A 27716-nucleotide genomic window follows, 5' to 3' on the forward strand; every position below is an offset into this window, starting at 1 on the left:
TTTTTTTTTTTTTTTTTTTTCCGAAATAGAGAGATTCAATGGGTCTCTTTTTTGTGGATTGGAGTGAAATTGGTCAGTTGTTTCGATAATATAGGATTTCAGATTTCGAAGAAAAAATAACTTGTGGGTAATGAAAGCATATGCATATATACATGTAAATTACATAAAATATATGAAATTTAGAATTAAAACGGAGGAGACGGCTACAGTTGGCTCCACCACCCTGGATGCCTGATCTTGAACTTGTTCTACCAGGTTGACATTTTTGGGGAAGAGAGTTTTTTTAACTAAAGGATGGGAATAACTGATATCTATTCTCCTATAGTTTGAAATTTTCCAATATTTTTATAAACTGAATAATTTGCAGGATCATTAATTTCCAAAGCTGTTTGGCTAAGTATTTCTCAGATTAATTTTACACAGAACATACCAGATGGGACTTGAACTTATAGACATTCCTCTTGAATTTAGTACGTATAAAATTATAATCGACGTTCATTTTTCTTGTATCGGTGTTACCATGGATCAGGATTATGGCTAACCGTCAATCTGCTGCTCGATCCAAAGAGAGAAAGGCACACTACATGTCTGAGCTCGAGAGAAAAATTCAGAACCTTCAAACGGAAGCGACAACTCTCTCTGCACAACTCACACTGTTTCAGGTAGTGCTTCATTACAGCTATTCTGACCTTTTTTGTTTTATTTATGCTACAGATTTTGAGGGGACAACCATTTCTAGATTTTCCTTCCCTTGTTCTTGGTAACATTTAAAGGCCAAAGTAGTTTGATTCATTTCAACTTCTCAAGATGAGCAAAATTTTCTTGGGATTATGCAGAATACCAAGTGTATAAATCTTTTTCTGTACAATTACCGATATCATACGGATTCTCTTCTTTAAAATGGCCGCCAATATTCCCTTCTGAGATGTTCTCTGTACTGAAAACTGCAGTATATTCGTCTCTGTAAATTGTACCAGAATGTAAGCTGCTGCCGATGGATAGGGTGCATTCTTACTTCGGATATATTATTTGATGGCTCCATGGTTTGAGAAAATATTTGTTCTTGCAGAGAGACACAACAGGGCTGAGTAATGAAAACACAGAGCTCGAACTTCAGTTACAACGCATGGAACAGCAAGCACGGTTACGCGATGGTAAGCAGCAGCATGCTTTCATGCATGGTGAATTACTTTTTATTTGATAAACCGATTTGGCAAATTGCAAAATTTAAATCTTTCATGGAGTTGCTATTTTGATTTGGTTACATTTACTCCCAAGCAATGCAATCGTGCAAATGCCGAAGGAGTTTTTGATTTCTCAGTTTGAAATTTCGAACCATGTCCGAGTTGCCTTTGTAAGAAATTATAAAAATGGTCAATGAATTCGGTAGGATCTCCCACATAACATATCAGTGTGTTTTGCAGCACTCAATGAAGCACTGAGGCAAGAAGTAGACAGACTCAGAGCGGCCACCGGAGAAATATCTTCCGCCACCTCAGATGCAATTTTCAGCACTGCAATGCAGCATGTCCCGTACAATCCCCCCGCCTTCTTTTCCCATAACATCTCAAAAAACCTTCAACTCCCACCATTTCATCCCATTCATACTACCATGTCGAATCATCCGCATCCTATGACGACGTCTGCTGCGCATGTACTCGGTTTCTCCGACAGGTTGCACCAGGATCCTTTAGGTCACTTCCAGGGTCTCGATATCGGCAGCAGAGGCTCCAATCTTGTGAAATCTGAAGGCACTTCTCTTTCTGCCAGTGAAAGCAGCTACACATTGTGATTCAGGGTTTTTTCTTTTCCTATTTTGCATCTGTTTTAAGCCTATTTGTTTACTCACTTGTTCATACAACTGACACTGTTCAGCGTCCACATGAGTCATTGTAATTTGTAATCAACATTATTTCATTTGTTAAACATTTTGTAGAGTAGATTCATTCCACGTTTTCTCAGCTCTCACATGAAATTAATTAAATAATTTGAATTTCTTTAATTTATGTTTTGATATTCTAAAAATAAATCAAAGTAGAAAGCATTTTCATCATCTCAAAATAAAAATAATCATATATTATATTTTTATTGTAATCTACCAAAATATAATTTTACTACATTTCTATATATTGTCCTATCACCCAATCCTCACATTCTCCTTGAAAACGCTGTTTTTTTAAAAAATATATAATCTACGTCTGAGATGTAATAATTGTTTTCGCTTTCGTTCTGTTGAACAATAGAAAGTTTGAGGTGATGTACGTTTTAAATCGGTTTAAATAATAGAGTTGCACCGTTATCATTATTAATAGTTTTAGGTAAATTGACAAACACTATATCTTACAATTAGTATCAGAGATAATGTTACGAGTTCAATTCTTACCGTGATTTTTAGTTATTGTGAATTGAATTGTTGTGATTCAATAAAAAAATAAAACAGTAGGTTTTGATTTCATAATATTAATTTTTTTTAATAATATAAAAATCCACTTTAGCATCGACTTTTTTGGAATTTTATTTAAAAAATAATTTATATTGCCGATACAAACCAAATAAAATCGAAATTCTGCTGTATAATCAAAATCGTAAATTAAAGTTTATTTATAAAAAAAATTTACACAATATATAACATCATGAACGTAAATATTTGATAAAATTCAAGAGAAGATTCCATGGAACGAAACAGGAGATGACACACAATTTGTACTACACTTCTTGAAGTACAAGTCCAAGCAGTACAATTCCAGACCAGTCCGGCTTGTACTATCGATCGAACAAAATTCCAGTCAACATATATACGCACACACAGTCTCCGTATATCAATCAGCTTCATCCGTTTCTTCTCTGAAAAATCTTGAAATCTAAGAAATGGCTGGTGTTGAATCCAAAGGGTTTCATGGACTGATCAAGCTATCGCTTCCCGATCTGTCCTACGGCTACGATGCACTGGAACCCACCATCAGTGGCGATATCATGAGGCTGCACCACCAGAAGCACCACCTGGCTTATGTCACCAATTACAACAAGGCTCTGGAGCAGCTCGACGGCGCCGTTTCCACTGGAGATGCCGCCACCGTCGTCAAGTTGCAGAGCGCCATCAAGTTCAATGGCGGAGGTTTTCATGTTATTAATATACAATCTTATGAATTGTTAAGACTCTCAGAGTGATGGTGGTTGGTGAAAAAAATAATTTTTGTTGGGTTCGAAAAAAGTTCAAAGATAATTGAGTATGGATCGAAAAGCTCAAGAATCGGTTTAATTTGTTTACGCTTGGTCCCAAACCTTGTAACTTTTTTTTATTAAAAAAACCAATTAAAAATTTGAGTTAAAAGTGTTTTTCTACATAATGGTTTCATCCAAAATGCTCCTATGTTTACATGAGATTTTCAACTTGTAATCTTGTGTTTCAATTCACAGGTCATGTAAATCACTCAATTTTCTGGAAGAATCTTGCACCCGTTAGTGTAAGTTAAACATAAACAGTAATTTTACCACAAAAATTTGAAGCATGGAGCTTTCTTTCATTACAATGATGAAAAGATATGCTCTCCTTGCAGGAAGGTGGTGGTGAGCCTCCAAAGGGTCCTTTACGCGCCGCTATCGACAATGAATTCGGGTCCTTGGAAGCTCTAATTCAGAAGATGAATGCAGAAGGAGCTGCAGTACAGGGATCCGGATGGGTGGTAAGCCAATAATACTCACTCCATGACCTAGAGATGGAATATACAAATCTCCGGTGAATTTGCATTGATTTCATTGATATTTTCAGTGGCTCGGCTTGGACAAAGAATTGAAGAGGCTTGTGGTTGACACCACTGTGAATCAGGTATCTGACATTGACATTCGATAACATTCGACGTATCGACTGATCCAACTTTCTTGTGCATGTATACTACAGGACACCCTGGGTACTAAAGGGTCGAACTTGGTTCCTCTGCTCGGGATCGATGTCTGGGAGCACGCATACTATCTGCAGGTAGATCATATGAATGTTGAATTTGTTTAGTCACGTCTCCGAGACCTCGAATGAACTATTTTGTTGGTTGGCATTGTACAGTACAAGAACGCCCGACCGGATTACCTGAAGAACATATGGAATGTGATGAACTGGAGATATGCTAGCCAAGTTTATGAGTCCCCTTGATCGTCCAACTCTGTTTTTTGTGTATTATTAATAAGAGATAATTATAAAGGTGGGTGTTGTCATTTTAGTGTTGAACTTAAATAAGTGTTTTCATGTTTGTTTGTGTAACAACATGATTGAGATGCAAATAAAGAGGCAAGGACAGCCATGGGCTTTAATGTTTTTTTTGATATGTTACGCAACTACCATCATCATGTGTGAATATCAGGACAACGAATTCAGAGGGCATTGTTTGGTTCGAGAAAGAATATTTAGTCTTGTTTGAATTGAGATTAAGTGAATCTAACGGAGTGAATATGAATTATTTACGTTGGAGATTCGAAAATTTTAAGAATTTTGGTTCGAATTAATTAATTATAAATTAGAGCAATGAGTTGAGAGTTTCGAAAATGTCAGCTATTCGCCTATCCCAATTATTTTGCAGTCTTTATAACAAAGACAAAAATTTGTGTGAGACGATCTCACGGGTCGTATTTTGTGAGATAGATATTTTATTTGGGTAATCAATGAAAAAATATTATTTTTTATGCTAAGAGTGTTATTTTTTATCGTGAATATCGATAAGATTGACTTATCTTACATTCGTGAAACCGTCTCACAAGAGAAATATTCTTAAAACAAACACTCGAATGATTGATGTATACTTGTTTGTTATATTAATGAAATATTAAAATTTGTAAATGATTCGTAAATTATTGAAGTGGTACAACTGGTTGGATCCTACCTATTTTTGAAATAAATGTCTCACACAAGAAAGATCAATACTCTAATCATTACATTTATATTTATTAGTCTATACTATATATTAAGAATGTCTCTAATTNTTTTTTGTTTTTTTTAAATTCCAACAATTCAAATAGCACTTTAGTCCCTCGATAATTTGTCAAATTTCATTTTAGTCTCTCGATAATTAAAAAAAACACTGTTCACACACGCACCGCGTGTGGAGAGTAACTAGTATTTATTAGATTTGTGGTTAAAATATCGATATCAAAACTTCGGGCATATGACTCTTGTACAATTCAATTAAATGTTTTGAAATTTATTTGATGTGGAATTGATATCCAAATATATTTTTTTACCTATGTTAAACAGAATTATTTAATACTTTTTCATCGGTTGGTCATCTTCTTTCATCGGTTGGTCATTCTTTTCGTTCGATCAATATAATTTGAATATGTGAGTTTTGTTCAAGTTCAATAATTTTAATTACGGACAAATATTTTATCGAGTATCTCAATTTGTTTAGATATCTAATTCAACATTGTTATATAATTTAACTGTCCTGTTATTCCAAAAATAAAATATAATAAAACTAGAAATTCCATTTAAAAAATATATTAAAGATGTATAGGGACGAACGATGCGACATGGTGGCCGCGTTGCTTCGGCCCAATATGGCAGGAAGCCCAAAACCTAATGCCGAAATGGCGGGAACGCAACTTGATTTGGCGGGAAATCAACCACTCCTATAATAACACTGTTCAGCTTCTTCCCAATGCCTAACCCTCCAAATTGTGAGTTGTATGATAAGTGTATTCTAATCTAAACAAAGAAAAGAAATTGCTATGGTGGGGCTTCCGTACGATTGCCTTGCGAACCCTCTGGGAGCCGTACGCTTGACATTTGATAAGGCGGTGGCGTCCGGATACGATCTGGCGGTGCTCCAAGGCCAGGACTGGGGAGCAGCTGAATTATTCCGCCAATTCTTCTTCGATGATGATTGTCTTTCTCAGGTTGATTTTTTTTCCATGATGCTTTCGTTACTGTATTTGATTTGTCATGTAACCATGATAAGAGGTTTTTAAGTATGTACTTGGATTTTACTTCATGTTATCAAAAACATTTTCCATGAATCGGTGTAAAGCTTAGATTATTTTCTGATTACGAGAAAATCACGATTATTAAACTTGAGATTCCCTCTTCTAGCGTGTTTTTGTATATCATGCTGGTCAGCTGATTCACCGGCTGCTAATGATCGGAGAAATAATTTGAATTTTTTTTGGGTTCTGTTAGTTTGTATCTTTTCACAATTTAGCTGTTACAACGAAGTAGTAAGTGCGGAATGAAATTTAGGCCAATTTTTGTGTTTGTTTTTATCTAACTTTAGGTGCCCATGCTTAGTCCTTCTACCTTAAAATGGGCTCAACCCAATACTCTGGTGCGCTTTCGAGGAATGATACAAGACATGTTGGGCAATGAATTTTATGTTGGCGCATACAAGGTATGTTGCCATGTTTTGCGGTGTTGTACAATTCAGTTGTTTGGTGCTAAGAACAATGGTTAGATTTCAACGATATTTTCGTATTTCTGTTACAGGATGGTGATACATGGAGAACAAACAAATTCGCGGATACTTCTCATTCTCCTATGAATACCTCACTTGATATGCAAATTTGGGAGCGTCGACTACTTTATTGCATTCCTGTGAGTTCATTCATATTTCTTGTTCCCTTTTTTACTTCGTTCTACAAGCTACAGCTCTTGCTCTGTTTTGGTTTTTCGGCATGGTTGATGGCAGTTTAAAATTTTCAGTCCTTTCACTCTCTCTGTTTTAGGTTCCGGGGCAAAATTTTTGGGCTGAATCTTCTCAAGAGGCTGTTAGAAATTCTCATACCAATTTAAGATCTCCACAGAGAGAGAAGCGGCCAAGGGACGATGAAGCAGTTATGGGTGATGTTGATATGATGGTATATTTCTTTTTTTGTTCTCCTGGTTTGTATGCCTGTCCTACTTGTTGTAGGTCGGAATCGTGTTGTTTCCCAGTTTTCCCGTCAAAAACTTTTAAAGCACGCCTAAGATTGAGGAAATATCACTATTTTAACTGAGATATGACATTCCTTCGGCAAGTTAAGTTTTCTGCATTCACTTTTGTTAACATGGATATCAGCTCCTGTAAAATTTGCATGGCTTAGTTGGGATGTGTATTTTGGCATAACATAGTGATAAACTACATTTATTGACAGGAGTTTAATGCCACTGAGGGTTCTCCAAATTCTAAAAAGATGGTACGTAGGAATAACTTAATGGTGTTCCTTTTACTATTGTCATTGTTGATTCTCGTGTCTAGCATGGCATAAATCGCCTAGATTTTTGTTCAAAATTAGCTCTGAGTAGTGGATGTGGGTAAATTCATAAATAACTTAATTCTTCCAAATTTTAATTCTTGTCAGCGGGAGGATGGAGTTTCTTTGGAGCCTTTAACCATGCCACAGACTGTAACTGAGGGAACCTTCTCTAATTTGAGTTTGGTCCCTGATGCTGAAAGACATTCTTTTCCCTGTTTAATAAAGGCAAGTAAATGAGATTTATATCTTAAGTTGCAACTCCCATAAAATGTTTACCATTATGATTCATCTGACACTCGATTGGTTTCATTTTTATACTTCAAATTCTGCAGATGTATGACACTGTTGAGTCCGAGATAAAGTTGAATGATATTTTTGAATTTGTCGGAATCTTGACTTTTGATCCAGAACTTCCTCTAGACAGAGTTGATAATGATGAATTATTGCAAAGTATTGAGGATGAACTGGTTCATCTGCCTCCTTCCAAGGTTTTTTTTCTCCATATGTTACTTCGCCTTGGTTCATTCAGTTTTGGAATAGGGTACCTTTTTTGAGGCAAATAATGGAATCCATATTTGGTTGTTTAAGCAACTTTAAAAGTTTTTTTTACCCCAGTGGCATGCTGTTTAAAATGCTCGGGGGATACTCATTGCTGGTTTGCGAGGCTTATATGCGGAAGTGTAAATTAACTTGAGATTTTTCCGTTTTTCAGTTTTGCAACTTATTTTTGAATACTTTGTACTCGCGAAAGGCACATCCTACCTTGACCTTTTCTTGATGCGGTAACTTCAGTGTTGAATTGAAAAAGAAATGTTTGTTCAAATAAGCTTTTATAAATTGGCAAAGTTAGAAATATGATATAGAAACGTCAGAGCTTAGAAAAAAGATTAAGTTATAGTTAAAAACATGTCTGAAAAAGAAAGAAATCATGAAAAACCAATGGAGAAACGAATCAATAAAAAAATAATTAACAAAGTGGAGATGTTACTTTTGGAGTCTACAGATTAAATTATTCTAGCAGCTTGATTAATACATTTATAGAAGAGCAAAGCTGCATGTTTTACATCCTGTCTAGTAAACTACTATAAAACCCAGCTTGATTGACATGTCTAGATCAAAAGGTCTGCAAGAAGTGTTGAACCACAATTTAAAATGTCAAGAGGTGCTGAAATGTTGACAATGTACATATTCCAGTGCCTTGCTGTTAAGTTGTTAAGTAACTTCGGAGATGGAACATCCAATGTTTGTATTTATTCATTATAGGTGCCTCGGATCCACTGTATCATACCCCGAAAGCTTACAGTAAATGATTTTCTTTCTGGTCCTGCATTGGAGGTAAGCTCCACAAGCTGTACAACATTCTTATCTTGTTCCATTTCTTGCCAATGCCGGTAGCTAATGCTTCTCTTTGTGATCCTACAGTTAATGCCTAACACAGTGAAAGAACTACGGGAAGCTCTTGTGGGACATTTAACAACTGTTCTTGGAAATGACAGGGTGGCTGCTCAATATATGCTACTGCATCTTTTATCCAGGGTCAGTCACACCTCATTTTCTCACCAAGCACCACGTGTTGACTTGGATAGTGCTTCTTGCATCTTCTAGAGCGTTTATTTTCACAAAATTAACATGCCTCACTCTGTGCATCTTTCTTGATATTGCTTTTTGATATGTGAAGGTCCACACAAGAGTTGATTCTGTTGCTGTTGGAAAGTTATCTATAAATCTTACTTGCCTCAGCAAAGAAAGTATGCCTGTTTTCAGCAATCATCTTAAACTCGCTATCGAGTGCCTTCTTCCTTTCACAATAACCTTGCCTATAACGATAAATTATCTCAACACTATTTCACTTGCCCCAAAGAAGGATTACAATACAAACAGGTATTCAAAATTTCAAGTTTCTCTGTTTTTATGTAGACCATAATATTATATTAATTTTGTATAGAAGAAGCATAATATTTAAAGGCATGTATACTTTTCATCGTGCAGGCTGGCATTTGGATTTTTGCAATTGGCTGAAGGCTCGCACTTAACCATTGACGAGACCCAATTACAAGCTGGGACACTCAACTCAACTGGGGTTGACAACGCAAGGGTATTAAAAAGCCTGATGGAGTCTCAAACGGTAAACAAAATATAAGATATTCACGCTTCATGTCATCATTGTAAATGAGCTAAAGCTACTATTTGCAACTCGTTTAACTGCTACCTTGTCATCAATTTCTTTTTTTTTTTTTTTCGCCAGGTTGAGTACGATTTTACATATTATAAGATGGAGATGCCTGTAGATGTTCAACTGCTTATTCTTTCTGAAGGGAAATCTCATATTTTGCCTGCTGACCTTATTCTCCCGCTTCGTCCATCTTCTGTCGAGTCCCCCTTGACAGTGGATGAAGAAATCCTAAAAGCTTGGAGATGGTACTTGGGTACGATGAAATCTTTATCTCATTCTATTGATCCAGATATGCAAAAGGTTAGAACTAAATCTTGCATTCAAGTTTCACTTTATTTCACTAGAACATGTCTATTCTTACTGTTCTGTGGTTCATAAGGGATAAAAAATACTCATTTCTCGATGTCTTTCAGGTGGTTGAAGACGATCTAGTTGCTGCCAGACGAGCTGATCGAAGTTTAGGCAGCCTTGAATTTAGCAGGTTATTCTAGCCATGGTTTGAGCAATTTGGTTTGATTCTGTCTCCATTCTTTCTCAACTGGATCAATGTCGTCTTTCAGATTGCTTACAATGGGCCGTCTAATGTCCATAAGTTTCGGTGAAAGTCATTTGTCAAAGGAACATTGGCAAATGGTGAAGGAGCTCGAGACAATCAGGAAGGAGAGACTCCAGGAGAAGCCGTGAAAGAACTCGAGCTTAAAAAAGTGATAATTGATTTGTAACTAAACTATTTTCTTCCATCCGTGTACTAAATGAAATGCTTCTGTAAAAACTGTGTTCTAGCAATTAGTACTTCGACCATAACAGCATTCCGGGGTTCAAAAGTACTCTTTCATCGATGTGAATAATATCGATCCAAAATTTATTCTTCAAGCCAGACGTCAAGTGATAACATGTCAGGAAAACTTGATGTTGTCAATAAGTTGCAACAAAATCAGCACCAGCAATCCAAACATACCAATCCGTACGTAAAAATGGGATTAAACAACGTTTAGAGTTAGGTTATATAGATTAAAACGACTGACAAAGAAAGATCCAATGCCGAGAAAATCGATGACATGTGACAAGTATGAATAAAGTACAGAGCGGTGAAATAATTTAGAACTGGGAAACGAATTTTCCCACGCAACCCCAACTAGTTTTGGACAAAAGCTTGAATTGATGATACTTCAACTACTGATGTTGCTCACCTTGCCAAGCCCAAACAATCTCTTTAAGAGCCGGTTTGATATTCCTTTTCAGCATTTTCCTATACTCCATCGTATCACCATCACGCTTCTTCACCTCGACATAATGGAAGGATGAAGTGATTTCAAATATTTCCACATCTACAGTCAAATTACCATTTCTACCCTCCTTAGACATCTCTAATCTCATTGATTCTTCATCCTTCTTCTTCACCTTCAACTTTAGATGATAGGCAATTTCCTCAAGTTTTGACATGATATGAGACGCTGGTTTCGCTGATGTAAATTGAACCTCGTCCCTTTGGTCATCGTCCACAAACAAACCAGACAAGTCAAATCCTGTGGAGAGAGAGATGATATCAAATGCATTTAAACTAAGAGGTCTTGCAAACTCCATTTTCTTTTTGGGACGAGTCTCACAACAAGAAGATCCAAGAACTTCATCAGTTTCAACAGGAGGCTTTTCAGTATCCCCTACCTGAGTCCTCGCATAGTTGGAATTCAAACCCTTTCGGAACCACACGTTTTCCATGATTCTATCAATGGAAATCCTAGTGTGGGGATTTGAATCAAGGATCCTCGAAAGTAGCCTCCGTGCTTCAGGAGGGAACCAATGAGGACATTTATACTCGGCCATTGATATCTTCCTATACATCTCTATAACATTCGAGTCGTGGAATGGAAGATAACCGGCTAGCATAACGAATAAAATCACCCCACATGACCAAATATCAGCTTTTGCTCCATCATAACCTTTTCTGCTGATCACTTCAGGAGCAACATATGCTGGGGTTCCACAAGTTGTGTGGAGCAAACCATCCCGTCTCTTGGATTTTGAAAGTGCATTCAACCCAAAATCCGATACTTTAAGATTCCCATTTTCGTCCAATAAAAGATTTTCAGGTTTCAGATCACGATGATAAACACCCCTTCTGTGACAGAAGTAGACAGCACAAATCAGTTGCTGAAAGTATTTCCTCGCAATGTCCTCCTTGAGTTTCCCCATGGAAACCTTGTGAAAAAGCTCCCCGCCTTTAGCGTATTCCATCACGAAGAAAATCTTTGTTTTTGTAGCCATTACTTCGTAAAACTGAATTATATTTTCATGTTTGATCAATCCCATAACAGATATCTCTCTCTTGGTCTGATTCACAAGTCCAATTTTCAACACCTTTTCTTTATCAATAACCTTAATCGCCACACTCTGTCCTGTTTTAAGGTTCCTACCATAGTAAACTTTAGCAAAACTACCTTGTCCTAACAACCTTCCGACATCATATTTTTTCATCAATATGTTTTCCTTATTCTCCATGTCAAAGCACAAATCCTAATTTCTTCTCCTGCAAGATACGGCGCTCACAAGGCAGGAGTCTTTGCCGTTATGAACTCAACCGTCTTCGACAACATCGTGCTTCAGCACAACGTGAAGTGGGTAGGTTGCAGCTTCGTTGTGCATTTGGCTGTAAGAATTGATTGCGCAGTCGTATTCACACCTGCTATTATTATAAAAATTGAAGAAGATTGACCTTGATTTAGGCACAATCTTGCAGACACAGGAGACTGAAGGCTTAGCTTTGAAACACATCTTTCCGCATTCCCGAAAACTTGGGATATCACCAATTTGTGATGAAGATTCTGCAGGTGATATCAAATCAATAGTTGCTCAAGCATAGACCATTGAAATTATGAATGAGAAAATAAAAGTCATGACTTTGACAGTTCTTGTTTTCAGTCTATTATTATCAGACCATATAGAAATTTAATAAACTTAGGTTCATCAGAACGATTTCAATTAAGCTAAAAATAAGATTCTTTTTCATATCGTTCCACATTTTTTTAATCTCGGAACAATATTCAATAAGTGAAAACAATATTAGTTCCATAAGAAGACCCACGTAGTTAAACACATAAATGACATCATCTTTAACCTTGTAATGAAAGTTTCTCGACTGAATCGATCTTTAACTTGATCTACCAAATCGATCTTTAACTTGATCTACCTATATATATAATTGAACTCAGAGAGCTTGCTTCATATTGATCCATTCCCCACAACTTTCATTGCTTTGTTTACGGAACTTAAAAGTCGAACAAGGCAATATCCATTACAAACCATAATTTACCAATCAGTTTTATTGAATCAAATTACAACATCAAATAAAACCAAGCGCAATTGACGTTCGGCAAAGAATCAGTCCTTCAGATAAAAAAAATTCTGCAACGATAAATGGCGGCCCATTCAAGATACAAGATATGCTAAATCGCATTATCAATCAAAATTCGTCAGTCATCCACAACATAGCACCAAGAAAACAAAACAAAACAAAAATTACAGAAACAAAGGATGGTAATAATGCAAGTCCATTCAAAACTCCATGCTCAAACAAAATCCCGTGATTCAAAAACTCAAAAAAATTTAAGAGCTGCACACATACCACAAAAAAGAAAAAAGAAATAGATAATTGAATAGACGGTGATACATCCAGATCCCAGAACCAGTTTTTTCCTGCTAAATTGAACAAGAAACATGAAAAATGGAGATGGGTTCGTGCAAAAATCATACCTTGGTGAAGAAAAGATCTTCGGTTTTGATCAGAAACAGCCGAAGCCTCTGGGAAAGAAAAACAAATAAAGGCGCTGAGAAGCACGATTTGCGTGTAGATTCTTCAAAAATGCCAAGAATCTCCCATTTTAGAATGAGCTATTTCTGGTATGCCAGTGTTTGCAGTTGTGTTTAGACAAGTAATTAGCGGTGTTTGAGGTAATGCCTTCCGTGAAACAAGTCATTCTTATTAATATTTATAATAAAAAATAATATTTTTAACATAATGAATATCTAAATAAGAGATCCGTCTCACAGATTACAACTCATAGCACAGTCTCACACAAGTTTTTGTGATACAAAAATTAATATTGAGTTGCTTGACAATATTAATTTTTTAAGGAATATCCCTTATCATAAAGACACAATTTTTATTTATAAAATTAGTTAAAATATACACCATTCAACTAACACTGTCTAGTCAATTGAGCAATTATTTTTAACACCGATGAGTAATAAATAATATTTTTTTATAAATTAAATCTGATTAAAACAATATGATATGTTTTTTTTAAAAAAAACAATTATCTTATTTCTTAAGAAAAATTTGTCTTAAGATTCAAAATATATTAAATCCAGATTGAGATAATATGATATCAATGCTACCTAATATCGTCACCCAATTTTATTCGGATTTACAAGTTTAGAATTTACGAACCGATAAAATCCGATGATCGAATTATCATTTCCAAAGAAAAACACTCTGATCCCCATAGTTTCTCTCATCGAATTTGTGAGAAAAGGTATATGTATAGATTAATTAATTTGATCTTGTAGCCACACTCCAAAAACGTGAATGCGGAGAAATCAAGAGGGATTTGTCATACATGTGGGGAGGAGAATCTATGAATTTTAAAAAGTGTGATGCAACGTTGCTTGCTTTGCATCAGTAAAATCATGACACTTGTATGGACAGATAATATGAATCCACGTACACATCTTCCATTTATATTTTAATTCAAATAATATTATAATTATCCAACTACAATTTAAAATATATTATAATTTAATATATATATATTTGCGTTACTTAAATAATTAAAAAATTATTAAATTTACGACCAAAACAACAAGTTTAAAATACTTGGGAAGTCCGGGTTTTGATTTTTGAAACTCGGCTCTTACGTGGTTATTTCAAAGGCCGGGGTTTAATTTCAAAACTATAAGTTTTCTTATAAATTTTTTTAATTATTTTGTTTACTATTAATATTGAATATCGATAAAAATAATAATAAGGGGCAAAATTTAAATTTTTTCCCCTTAAAATTATTGAAATCAAATCTCCCCGAAATATGGAATGAATTAAACCCACCTTTCTAAAACAAGCTATCGCATCATTACTATTAAACAATCGAAAAATAATCAAGTGACATACTATATTTCAATAGAGTGTCGTAATTTTCCTTCTGATTTGCATAGATGGAATCGACCATTTCTCTACATAAAAAAACAATCAATTTCACAAATCTATCAGAAAAGAAATATTACTAGATTGAAGAGATAGGGCGAGAGAAAGTCGCATCTTCATAACCCACTATCTCCAAATGAGAACTCACTCTTCTTGTAAAATGTTTGAAAAATATACTATAGTATAAGACCATCTTCACTTTATTTTTGTCCACTCAACTCCAAGTTGCATAGATATTTACATTTTGATCATTTACCAACCACATTTGTATATATTACATTAAACTAACTTCTGGACCAGAGTTGAGACAATGTCCCTCCACTCGCTTCTAAAGATCACACATATCATATATATTATATTGAAGAAAGAAAGATTACCTGTCATTCACAGACTGTAAAGCATGAAGTAGCCAAAATTTGGAGTCGATTCTAATTTTAAAACAGCCTTTTTATTTTGAGTGATCCAATCATTTGTTTTTCAGTCTTTGTTCGAAAAGTTGATATCGAAATATCATATATTAGTACTATATTTTTAATGTTTTGTACTAATTTTCATTCGAAAAAGATACGCGTCATAAATATCAATAGTTTTTATACATGTTTGGATAATACAAAATCATATATTAGTAATAGATTTGAAACATTTTGTACTCGAATATCATGTATTAACATCATATTTCAATGTTTGTGACTATTTTCATTTGAGAAAAGTATGTGTAATAATAATAATATCAATACTTGTTATACATTTCGAATACTCAAAAATTGTATATTAGTGTCAAATTTGAAATATGTTGTAGTCAAATATCATATATTAGCATCAGATTTTCAATGTTTTGTATCAAATTTCATATGAGAAAACAATTAAAGGCTTGGGGAGTGCATAAACATAAAAGTGAATAAGAGACTGTAGAAATTTTTTTGATATAACGAAGATTGAACACATATACAACTATGATGTCGTGGATTTATTGATCATTTACACTCAAAACAATTGTACCAAAAAGTTATTGATTATCAATAAAACAACAATATTGTCTTCTTGCAATTCAGAAAAATTTATTCCCATCATTGTTTCTATAATTCATATACACTTAAAAATTGTTGAAGGGCTTGTGATTGTGAATATTAATCAATTTTTATTTTTATTGAAATAAGTCTTTCGTGAGACGGTCTTACATATCTTTATTGTGAGACGTGTCAGCGCTACTTATATGTACAATAAAAGTAATATTTTTTACATGAAAAATAATTTTTTTTCTGAGTGACTCAAATAAAATATATCTTTCACGAAATTGATATGGTCTCACGAGAGTTTTTGTGTTGTTATTTTACCTCTCATTACCCAAGTTCAAAGCCCAGTTAGTCCAATTCACAGAACGACACACATTTCTTATGGGCTCGCAACAAAAAACTGGGCCTCGTTGTCAGTAGCTGGGAAAATTATTCTGATAGGCCGTCTGATATTCAAGGTGGACTCGCTTTTTTCAAGATTTGATGATAAAATTAACAAATTCGCGATTTTGTATAATCCTTCCGACCTTAAAAAGTCCTGATTAAATTTAGGAATATTGGTGAGATGTTTTTCAAAAATAAAATTTATAGAATGTTTAAAATTTTACTATTGTGAGATGGTCTCATGAGTCAATTTTATGAGAGGGATGTCCAACTCAATCCAGTCCATAAAAAAAATTAATTTTTATGTCAAAATTATTATTTTCTTTCTAAATAATATAGACTAGATCAATTCGTCTAACAAACATAAATCCATGAGACCGGAGAGTTACTCGTACTTTTTCAAATATTATGTTGATAATTGATCTATTTTTCTTAAAATATATATAGAGACACGTAGCATATTATGCAAGGCAGTAAAGAAAAAGAAGTTCATACTCAGAAAAGCAATCACAAATTCACAAGTTTGACAACAAATCAATAGGATCTTTTACAAAGCCAACAAAGGCAAATCATACTCCCAAACCAACAGAAATACCAAAATATATGACAGTGATTGAAATCATCACACACTAATTAATAGCCTAATCACCTCAAGTTCATTAAGTTTGAAATTTCTTTTTGGTTTAATTTCTTGATGGAGATTGGCACTTGAATGAATCCAAACTTCTTCGTCTGCACAAAGAACGACCTTTCGACATGGCTGCGCTCGTCTCCTGTTGTCTCGCCAGGATGCAAGATGGTTCGACTCTGCTCGCGTAACATTTGGCTCAAAGAAACATGTCCCCTTTCACCATGTTGATCCTCCACATGCTTCCCTACAATTATATCATTTTGCAGAATCAACTTCCTACTTAATATGTTGTCTTCCGTTGAAGTCGTTCCCTTCAATCCATTCTCGTTCGCAACCTGTGCAGTCCTATGTCCACCGGAACGCGAATTCCTGAACTTGAACTTAGAGTTATAACGATCTTGGTCATTTGGTAACGAACCCTCCTCTTTGGTCCTTAAATCCGCCACACGGGAATGCTGGTTTTCTTTTTTAATCTCCTCAATTTTTTCTGTGACTTCAGCCACTTCTGATTGATGATCTTTGCTTCTTGTTTGGATGGTATTGGCATCTATAAATTTAGTCTTACAAATCTCTTCAACTTGATGCGCCTTTTGAGTGAGCGAACGGTACTCCTCAAGCGAAAGAGTGATCCCATTACGCTTATGATCCAAGAAAACATCTGATGAAGTCAAACTTTTTTCGGCAAGTGCAATTTCTTCAACTGCTTTAGCGGCTTCCTCCATTTTTTTGGCAGCATTTAGCCTCATTTCCACCATCTTTATGCTGTTCTTGGTACGTTCTATCTCCGCCATCGCCTTCATCACTTCATACCTAGAAGCCTCTGTCATCTTCTTGAACTGCTCGGTTTCAAAATCAGCCCGTTCCAGTCCCACTGCAATGTTGGTACAATTCTCCAACCTCCCCTTCGCTTCCGCTTTCGGCTTTCCGCAGTCGGTTGCTTCCATTTCCATTCTCCTCTCAAGCAAAGCCCTGTCTCTTCTCATTTTCTTGTTTAATGACTCCACAGATTCCTGAATCACAGCAAGGTCTATCGACGTTTTGTTCAGGTCCATTTTCGCATGATTCAGCTCCATGAACATCAAACCAGGAGACAAGACAGGAAACAAGCTCAAATCTTCCTTGGAATCATTCGTACGAGTTTCCAGATTCTGATGAGGACTTGCCAAGAATGGACAGAATTCAGGCATCAAGTGACACTTCAAAGTCTCGACTAATATCTTCGCTGCTTCCAGCTGTTTCAATATTTTGAGCGTTTGTTGTTCTTTCAACATTAAATCCCTCTCCAGTTGTACTGCATATTCCTCCATTTTCCCCCGAGGCTCGGTTTCATGCTGCAATACAATTGATTTAATCACGATTATAAAGGTGAGAATCATTAAAACTATATATAACGTAATCTATACTATATCTATGCTATAAATATATATTTTTATAAAATCTTTTAGAAATAATCGATTCCCATTTTCTCAATTCTATCAACAAAACTATATATTTCTCACTTTTTAATGACAGATTATATGAATGCAACTAAAGTACCAGAATATATATAAGTTATAACATGCAATACAAATGGTGAATGTTACAGTACTAATAAAGAAAACTAACGTGGTGATGAGCAGCTAAACGAAGCAGGTGATGCTGGATCCAGGGACCACTGCCACTAAACCAGTCCACCGCCTCCTTCACCGACTCGAACGGCGGCGAAGTGTCGATCTCCACTCTCGGATTATCCAGTATCTTTTTCGTTTCAGTCATACCTGCAGTTTCCTCCATTAAGTATTACTTCAAAAGGGTTTAAGAAACGGTGAACTTTGCTTCGGAGTTCAGAAGGTTGATTGGTTAAGTGGTGCATAAATAGAAACTGATGAGTTCAGAAACTGAAGTTTGTGATCTTGACGACAATGATGATTTTTCATGTGGTACACTTCTGGTTGGGTTGTACAGTGAAATGGGTTATCATATTAAGAACCATTTATAGTTCTAGATATAAATATACATAATATATATAAATATAAATAATATATAGTTTTATATGTTGTGCATCTAGTGTGCTCATCTCCGCATATATCAATGAGATGACATTCACCTATTGGAGGTATAATTTGAATATGTTTTGTNAACTCAACAAAAGACAATGATAATAGTATTGTAAATTTTGACAATTAACTAATTTGGAAAAAAAACATATTTTTTAAATTTTAAAAAAATATTTGGACTACTAAAATTTTTCTCATATCTTTTTTATCATATTGTTTTCTTTTGTTATTTGTCATATTCTCTCAATAATGCATATATTTTATTATAATATTCAATTATTACAATCTTTTTTATCAATCAATGATATGCAATTTTTTATTTATAATGTTGTTTGATTATTATTCTCTTTCATGTAAATTGACAAAAATTTCTATTGGATGCTTTTACTTTCCTAGCCACTTTTAATTTATTAGACACTTATACTTGATAACATATAAACTACACATTATTATTAGGGGTGAACAAAATTTCGGTTAAACCGAATTAACCGACCGAACCGAGTCAATTCAGAAATTCGGTTTTCGAATTAAAAAAAATTCGGTTATATCGGTTAATGCAGTTCGGTTACGGTTGTCAAAATTTGAAATCGGTTAACCGAATTAACCGATATAATAAATACTATTATTTAATAAATTTTTATTATTTATCAATTTTAATATATTTTTTAATTTTTAATTTTAAAATCAACCCTAATTTTAAAGAAAAATTTGTGATGTATGCGATTTTATGTTTTTATGCATTTGTGTATATTGTAGTGTTCAAAAAAATTACATATATAATTAAAGTTAAATCACAAATTTTTTTAAAAAAACTAATCGGTTAATTCGGTTGGTCACCAACCGAATTAACCGATTTTAATTCGGTTCGATTTTCATTGGTTATGAAAATTAATTCAGTTGGTTCGGTTATTGCTAAATATTTCGGTTCTNTTATTTCATTCATATCTATTATATGAACTACCAGCAAGTAACAAAATTATGACTTTATATTATTATATACCTAATTCCTTAAATTAAATTTTTTTTTTAAATTTCAAATGCTATAGATTAAAACAAGAATTTCATGTTATCCTTCACTGGTTCGAGGTCGAGTAGCATAGATTTAATTAAAATTAAATATTTAATAACATAAAGAATAGATAAATTTTTAGATATAGTTTAACGTGAATGTGAGATATTAATTGATTAAGTCTATTTTTCAACTAATATTTGACTCAAGTTCTAAAAAAATAAAAAATTTCAACTAAATTTGCCTAATTTAAGTTTTGGTTTTTTAAGTATTTAAATATCGGTTGTGGTCATATAAGTTTTGATTACCTTTTTTCTTTTTGATCATTTTTTGCGAAAATAATGAAGTGACAACAAACAATACTGATGTGACATCGGGAATTGCGGATGTCTGGTACGATGACATCACGTCAATACTCCATTACAAAGATAGCAAAAACCAAAACACAATCGAATTTATATGACCAAAACCCATATTTGAATACTTATATGATCAAAACATAAAATAGACAAACACAGACGACAACTTTAACAATATCATCCTCGTGTATTTTTTTTTTTTAAAAGCATGCATTCTTTGACTGTTGTCTCTCCGTAAACAAATCTAATGATGGAATTATCTATCTGATTTATCGCAAATTGCCCTAAGAAAGAGTCGAGAAATTCCAAGTTGAGGTCGGTCAAAGTCCAATAAAAGCTAGGAAACATGTATTTTTATGAGAAATTTCTCGCTGACATGTGTAATTTTATCTATTTTTGGATCAGTTCATGTTTCAATAAAAAAAATCTCAAATTTTAATAGAAATTCACACGTCACACGTCTGAGAATCCAAATGTTGAAATTTCACCATATTAGATGAAGATAAACAATTCAAATGTAGCATAGGAAAAAATTCTCATTTTTCGCATGCTTACTTAAGGGTGAGCAAGATTTCGATTAAACCGAATTAACCAACCGAATTGAGTCAATTCGGAAATTCGGTTTTCAAATTTGAAAAAATTCGGTTATATCGGTTAATTCGGTTCGGTTCGGTTCGGTTACGGTTTTCAAAAATTTGAAACCGGTTAACAGAATTAACCGATATAATAAATACTATTATTTAATAAATTTTTATTATTTATCAATTTTAATATATTTTTTAATTTTTAATTTTAAAATCAACCCTAATTTTAAAGAAAAATTTGTGATGTATGCGATTTTATGTTTTTATGCATTTGTGTATATTGTAGTGTTCAAAAAAATTACATATATAATTAAAGTTAAATCACAAATTTTTTTAAAAAAACTAATCGGTTAATTCGGTTGGTCACCAACCGAATTAACCGATTTTAATTCGGTTCGATTTTCATTGGTTATGAAAATTAATTCAGTTGGTTCGGTTATTGCTAAATATTTCGGTTCTGTCCGGTTATGACTAATTCGGTTCGGTCGGTAACAGAACCGACCGAATGCTCACCCCTAATTATTATAACAATCTATCATCACATAAAAAGTACTGATGGATTGATTTAAATAAATATTGATTAAATGTTGTCATCTATTTGTAATTTATAATAATAGTATTTTTGACAATAAATCATCTTTTTACTGACTCTTATGACATTTATTTTAATATTTTATATTAACTCATAAGTATAATTAGCACAATCAAATTACTAATGTCATATCGCTATTACCTCCAGAGAAATAATATATTTAATTTTTCTAATTGTTTAAATATCTTAACGGGAACATTTGAGTACCCTTATCTTGAGAAAAATTCATTGCATTTATAAAATTTGAACGATAAATATAACTTTGTTGTATACATTTAATTAGAAACTGAATTCATTGTATGACAAACACTTCTTCCATTTCTATTTTTTTTGCAACCCAAAAGAGTTAATATTTTTTCTCTTTTATCTTCTCCAACTCACTTTAAAAAGTTATAAAAAAAATATTTATAACTAGAAAAAAATATTTTTATTTATTGTTTTTCTTGTATATATATTTTGTTATATGTGAGCATATATTCTACTTCATTGTCTTAATTGTCATATATCTTTACTATATAATTTGTGTACATTGAAGATGAATAAGTTCATTTTCTAGTTTTTTATTACCTGGACTTAGGTTGATATATTAATATGTGATATACACAGATATAAGAATTTTCAAATTCAATTTATTCACAATGATTGTTCATAACAAAGGCCAACTCAAAATAATAAAAATTAGGATTCATAATTATTTTGAATATGATATAAAAATAATACGTGGAAAATTTTTTTGACATTTTAGTTGCAAAATACAGTGATAAATGCATATAAGTGCATTATTTAATTGTGGCAATTATAACTTTTTTAAATATCTTATTTCTCACTCAAGGATCAAAATTTGTTTATTTCTTATTTTGATTATCGACAAATCCAATATTTCATTTAAATGTTTTTGTTAATAAAATTTACATGAGTTTTATTGTATATTTATCCAATTTGAAATGGATAAATTATAATTCAATATATAATAATATTTGAAAATTGTAAAATTCTTCTAAATTTAAAAATCGAGTAACATGTAAGGGATCAATTCAAAACTAAAAGTTGATGCAACATATTTCTTCCAGCTTTACAATCGAATAATATATGATCGAGCGTTTGTCGCTTTACCAAAAGCTGTAACTGATAGTAACTATGCAAGTCAAATCTTTAAATCATACAACACCTCAAGCGTCTACCCACAATGGACAATTATTGTACCAAACAATCTATCTCTTAATAATTGCACCAATTGCAATCAAAGTCGCGATCTTAACTCTGATACCAATTGTAAGCTCAAGCGTTTACTGTCTTATCAAAACCTATAGATTATGGTAACAGTACAAATCAAATATTTTAAATAGTACAACAGCTCAAGCACTACATTTCAATTACTCTACCCAACATGATCAATTATTGTACCCAACAATAAGTTTATGCAAATAACATTTTACTATATCATATAAATTTATAAGACATTTGAGTAGAGAAAAAAAATTATTTTTCATTTATTTGAAAATTTATATTTTAAAATAAAAAAAATCAGAAAAGTTGACAAAATCCCGAAATCCAAATTGAAAGTTGAATTAATACATTCATCATTAAATTTTACTATTTAATTTTAATAGATTTAACATGTTTATCCACTAAAATTATTGAAAGAATTGTTTATACGATTTAATAAAAAAGTCAAAGTACATCATTTTCTGATTTCGAATAACGATCACATTATTATTACGTTACAATGATAAATAAATTATTATTTTTAGTTTATCATCATAGTCTTTACCTCAATAAACACATTTTCGAATGTAGGATGTTAAATTTAATATTGACATTAGATAATTATAATATTAATTCTAACATTTTTTATTCTTCTCAATACATTAATTTTTCTATCTTCAAATATATTAATCTATTTATTATTGTATACAAAGTATAATAATTATTTGGTTAATTGATCACATTTAAGATTAGATGTATGGAAAAAATTTTAAGATATCTTTAAAGACCAATAGATGATGAAAAATTAAAAAAATGTAGAACACTACAGTGCATAAACTTTCGCTTTGTACAGTGACAAAAAATAAGGTGAGACCAACTGAGATACTTCTATGTATGAGTCTCATTCAACTTAGTCCATTATAATATTTTTATTAACCGACTTTTTCCTTCGTTTTTACTTCATTAACTTTGCAGTGTGACTCATTCAAACATTAACTTTTTATTTTTTTAGTACATGGTAGTCTCCACTCTCACCGACTTTAATCTTTAGAAGTCGGTATTAGTAGTTTATAGATAATAGACAATTATTTAATTTTTATTTTCTTTCTTTCGATTAATTGTGTAATTTTTTATGTTCTACCTAATTCATTTTTAGAATTTTTACAATCATGATTAGAAGTGTTGCACGCATATAATATAAAATTAATATATTTTAAAATGTTAATATTGAAGTGTCGAATAAATGTATTGAATCATTATTTAAAAACTTCTAGAAAAACAATATACATCATAATTCAGATTTAAAAATTAACATTAAATAAAGAATTGTGATGAATATCTTATAAAATAAATTGTGTTAGCTCAAAAAGATTAAATATGATTATTGTAAATGAATTTTTCTTAATTAATTTAAAAATTTTCAGCAAATGCACTGAATTAATTAGAATGTTTTTAATATAATATGTCAATAAATGTTTTTCCATATGAGTTAGTGATTGAGTCCTTATGAACATTTAAAAAAAACGTGTCTTTATTTATGGTAACGGTGTCTTATAATTTAAAATATTAAATGAAACAAATTAGCAAGATAAAAAATTAATTAGAAAATTCAAGAATATGTGATTACTCAATTAGTTTAATTGACACGCTCTTTAGTTTGCTGATTTAATAGATGTTAAATCCACAATTACTGAGTTTGACAAGAATTCTTGTATAATAAAATACAATTATAATAAATTACTTGATTGTATATGTAATAAAATTTTGTATATTTCATATATGTTTGATGTATTTCATTTATAATGTTGAAATTTTATATATTATGATATAAAATTTGTTATACATCTTAACATCGATAAATTCACTAAAAATTTCTATATTAATATCCGTTACCATATAATTCTGGTTTCGCTTTGTAACACTATGCAAGTCAAATCTTTAAATCATACAACAGCTCAAGCGCCTACCCATAGTGGACAATTATTGTATCAAACAATCTATCTCCTAATAATTGCACCAATTACAATCAATAAAAATCAAAATCGCGATATTGGCTCTGATACCAATTGTAAGCTCAAGTTTTTACTGTTTTATCAAAAACCTATAGATTATGGTAACAGTACAAATCAAATATTTTAAATAGTACAACAGCTTAAGTACAACATTTCAATTACTCTACCCAACATGATCAATTATTGTACCCAACAATAAATTTATGCAAATAACCTTTTACTATATCATATAAATTTATAAGACATTTGAGTAGAATATATACTTGATATTCTATATAAGTAGTAGAGAAAAAAAATCATTTTTCATTTATTTGAAAATTTATATTTTAAAATAAAAGAAAAATAAGAAAAGTTGATAAAATTCCGAAACCCAAATTGAAAGTTGAATTAATACATTCATATTCATCATTAAATTTTACTGTTTAATTTTAATAGATTTAACATGTTTATCCACTAAAAATATTGAAAGAATTGTTTATACAATTAAAAAAAAAATCAAAGTACATCATTTTCTGATTCCAAATAACGAACACATTATTATTACGTTACAATGATAAATAAATTATTATTTTTAGTTTATCATCATAGTTTTTACCTCAATAAACACATTTTCGAATGTAGGATGTTAAATTTAATATTGACATTAGATAATTATAATATTAATTCTAACATTTTTTTATTCTTCTCAATACATTAATTTTTCTATCTTCAAATATATTAATTTATTTATTATTNACACACACACACACACACACACACACTCACACACACGCATTAAAGTTCAAAGAAGATTTGTAGCCGAGAGCATGCATGGGGAAAAGCGGTCCCCTTTTGATACATTTATTTGTCTTTTAACTCTCGATTTCTAATATTTGTTCACTCCATGGGATAAATAATATGTGATTATGGTGTATAATATGTCATTAATTTAAACATTCAAAATTTTATATAAATATATTTGCCTTTTATATTAATGATGAGTCTAGGCAGTGCTCATGTATTTGGGTGTTTAGTCTAGATATCTCGTATACCACCCATAATACGATTTATATCTCCGTTAAGTTTCCTCGATTAATCGGATTTTCTCCATCGAACCATCGGGACCAAATACATGTGAACGTCGACGAGCGTACCAAGCTGTACCATTAGTGCGACCAATCAACATAAACTTTAACGAATTCCATACATGTTTCGTTGACAACTCGGTAGCTAGGTTAGGACGGTTAATGATCAGATGCTATCAATGGAACTCATGATATATAACACTATAGATTTGATGATTGTTCTACAGTATCAATTTGGGTTTTTTTCACTGTGCTAATTGTGTCTCACTCACACGTTCCATGAGAAACTTCTCGAGTCACCTATCACATAATTATCTTGAGTTAAGAACTTTGGGGTCTCCCAAAAAACAAAGATGTATCTTGTTAATATAAATATTACATATCAATTTTTTTAAGTCATTAGCAAATATTGTACAATCTCATGCATATACAGTCTCTTAAAGAGATGGTTGCCAAATATGTCTCATAAAGAGTAATAAGGTTCCGTGGTCTTGTCTTAAGATGAGATTTCCTCACTCCTCTCATGTGGATTATCGATAAAAATTTTAGTAGCAAAAAAAAAAAATCAACAATTGAGTAACTCATTTCGATGTGAGACCGATTCATTCTGTTCTTTTTTACCTAGAAACCTACCCGGAGTCGTTTTTTGTCCACGCAATCTCTTGGTGCCAATGAACACTTCCCGCCTTCTACGGCCCATGGCATCACATGCCCATTACTTTCTCCTTGGTTCGTCCCTCAACCACACCGTATTAGAAGAGCTAGGTCCTCTTTGATATCATTATGTAACAGCCTAGATTTGATGATTATTGTACTAACACGACTCTTTGCATTGTGCTTATTTACTAACTCACACGCTCATTGATAAGATTCCCAATGGGTCACATATTCAAGAATTCACTCATAAAAAATGCTTAACTTTGAAATTTTAAATTTATGGACTCCCGAAAAGAAAATGTATCTTGTAGATATGAGTAGTATCTATCAAATCTTTTAAGCTCTCATAAACTGTACAATAGGGATGACAATTTTGTTCGAACTGATGGAGAATTTGATACCAGACCCCAATAAAGGAGGGTATGAAGGAGATTTTTTATCCGATTAAATAAATGGATAATCATGTATGATGATTTTCTTGTATGGAAATGGAAATGGCTCTTAAAAATCACACATACCTGAGCCGAAAACCGATTAAATTAATATATGTATGATTTTTCGGTTATAATGTTAATTTTAATATGTTTTTGTTAAATGATATTAGACGGATGAAATGAAGAATTATTAGTACATAATTGATGCTATTTTGTAGGATAATGATGTTATTGATAAATTGTTTTTAATATTTTTTTATTTTTTATATAATTTTTATATTTAATTTTTTTCTTATTGTTCTCAACAATTTAATGAATATCCATATCTTACTCGAAATAATTCAATTTTGAGAAAATGCAATAATTGGTAGTAATAAGATATTTGGGTAAGATATTGATATTCAATCATCTGACGGGTATAGTGATGTGGATGAAATTAAATACCCTATGGAGATGAGGATGCAGATGAAGATGATTATAACAAACGAGGATGAGGACGGAGAATATGAGATACTACCTAAACCCTATCTATTATCATTCCTACTGTAAAGTTTCATACATTCACAATTTTGGAATGACTGGCACCCGAGACCAAAGTGAGCGGAGAGTGTTAGCGGTACCAAGAGATTGCACGGACAATGAATGGTTCTTGGTAGACTTCTAGGCAAAGGAGAATATGAATGAATCGATCTCACACAAGAATGTGAGTGATTCCAAGACTGTGCATATATAAGATTATGAAGTTAAAGATGATTTAAAAGATTTGATAGATAAATCTCATATATACAAGATGCAAATTCTTTTCGAGAGCTCATAACTTAAAACTTCAAAGATAGACATGCTTGACTTGGTGCAAATCTGTTGTGGGTGACCTCTGGGAAGAGTGATAATGCGTGTAAGGACATAAACATACTAGAAAGTCCCATTTTGGTATGCTGAAAATAATTGTCGAATATGATGTGTTTACATCACATATATTGATAAATATTTACTCGTAGATAATTTTTGGGAGTAGTGCCCTAAATATAATATGGAATTTTTGGGTAAGGACATTAGGTATGTGAGTTGTAATGTCACGTAGTCCTGTAAAACTCTTAGGATGTAATATTTGTCAGTCGAACATCGTGAAAAAATTGACCAAATGTTGAACTAT

The 27716-nt window shown here is 32.3% G+C and overlaps 5 protein-coding genes across 5 annotated transcripts in view; 3 read left to right on the forward strand and 2 right to left on the reverse strand.

The window, feature by feature from the left end:
- LOC140983495 (transcription factor RF2b-like) overlaps positions 1-1957 on the forward strand; it is a 2807-nt gene extending 850 nt beyond the window's left edge. Inside the window, exons 2-4 of the mRNA XM_073450570.1 lie at positions 530-662; positions 1070-1154; positions 1425-1957. Of these exons, the coding sequence (XP_073306671.1) occupies positions 530-662; positions 1070-1154; positions 1425-1792 (586 nt within the window). The 3' untranslated portion in view covers positions 1793-1957. The remainder of the gene's footprint in view (positions 1-529; positions 663-1069; positions 1155-1424) is intronic.
- Positions 1958-2779: 822 nt separating this feature from the next.
- Positions 2780-4307, forward strand: LOC140982233 (superoxide dismutase [Mn], mitochondrial-like). Its single transcript, XM_073448663.1, has 6 exons — positions 2780-3115; positions 3418-3464; positions 3558-3683; positions 3770-3826; positions 3899-3976; positions 4058-4307. Exons 1-6 carry the CDS (start codon positions 2869-2871, stop codon positions 4142-4144), a joined length of 642 nt encoding a protein of 213 aa, XP_073304764.1. The 5' UTR covers positions 2780-2868; the 3' UTR covers positions 4145-4307.
- A 1243-nt stretch (positions 4308-5550) lies between these two features.
- LOC140982769 (mini-chromosome maintenance complex-binding protein) lies at positions 5551-10194 on the forward strand. Its single transcript, XM_073449461.1, has 14 exons — positions 5551-5880; positions 6255-6368; positions 6464-6571; positions 6703-6834; positions 7111-7152; positions 7318-7437; positions 7545-7700; positions 8476-8547; positions 8635-8748; positions 8891-9093; positions 9202-9337; positions 9458-9685; positions 9799-9866; positions 9946-10194. Exons 1-14 carry the CDS (start codon positions 5713-5715, stop codon positions 10067-10069), a joined length of 1785 nt encoding a protein of 594 aa, XP_073305562.1. The 5' UTR covers positions 5551-5712; the 3' UTR covers positions 10070-10194.
- A 133-nt stretch (positions 10195-10327) lies between these two features.
- Positions 10328-13330, reverse strand: LOC140982770 (CBL-interacting protein kinase 2-like). The gene is made up of 2 exons (XM_073449462.1): positions 13136-13330; positions 10328-12207 (listed from the first exon to the last, which is right to left on the reverse strand). The coding sequence occupies exon 2, from the start codon at positions 11882-11884 to the stop codon at positions 10559-10561; it is 1326 nt and encodes a 441-aa protein (XP_073305563.1). The 5' UTR covers positions 11885-12207; positions 13136-13330; the 3' UTR covers positions 10328-10558.
- A 3158-nt stretch (positions 13331-16488) lies between these two features.
- On the reverse strand, positions 16489-18564 carry LOC140982263 (WEB family protein At2g40480-like). The gene is made up of 2 exons (XM_073448718.1): positions 18216-18564; positions 16489-17941 (listed from the first exon to the last, which is right to left on the reverse strand). Exons 1-2 carry the CDS (start codon positions 18381-18383, stop codon positions 16625-16627), a joined length of 1485 nt encoding a protein of 494 aa, XP_073304819.1. The 5' UTR covers positions 18384-18564; the 3' UTR covers positions 16489-16624.
- Between the last annotated feature and the right edge of the window lie 9152 nt (positions 18565-27716).

Source organism: Primulina huaijiensis, chromosome 8 (assembly GCF_012295235.1).
Source record: "Primulina huaijiensis isolate GDHJ02 chromosome 8, ASM1229523v2, whole genome shotgun sequence".
NCBI classification, from domain to species: Eukaryota; Viridiplantae; Streptophyta; class Magnoliopsida; order Lamiales; family Gesneriaceae; genus Primulina; species Primulina huaijiensis.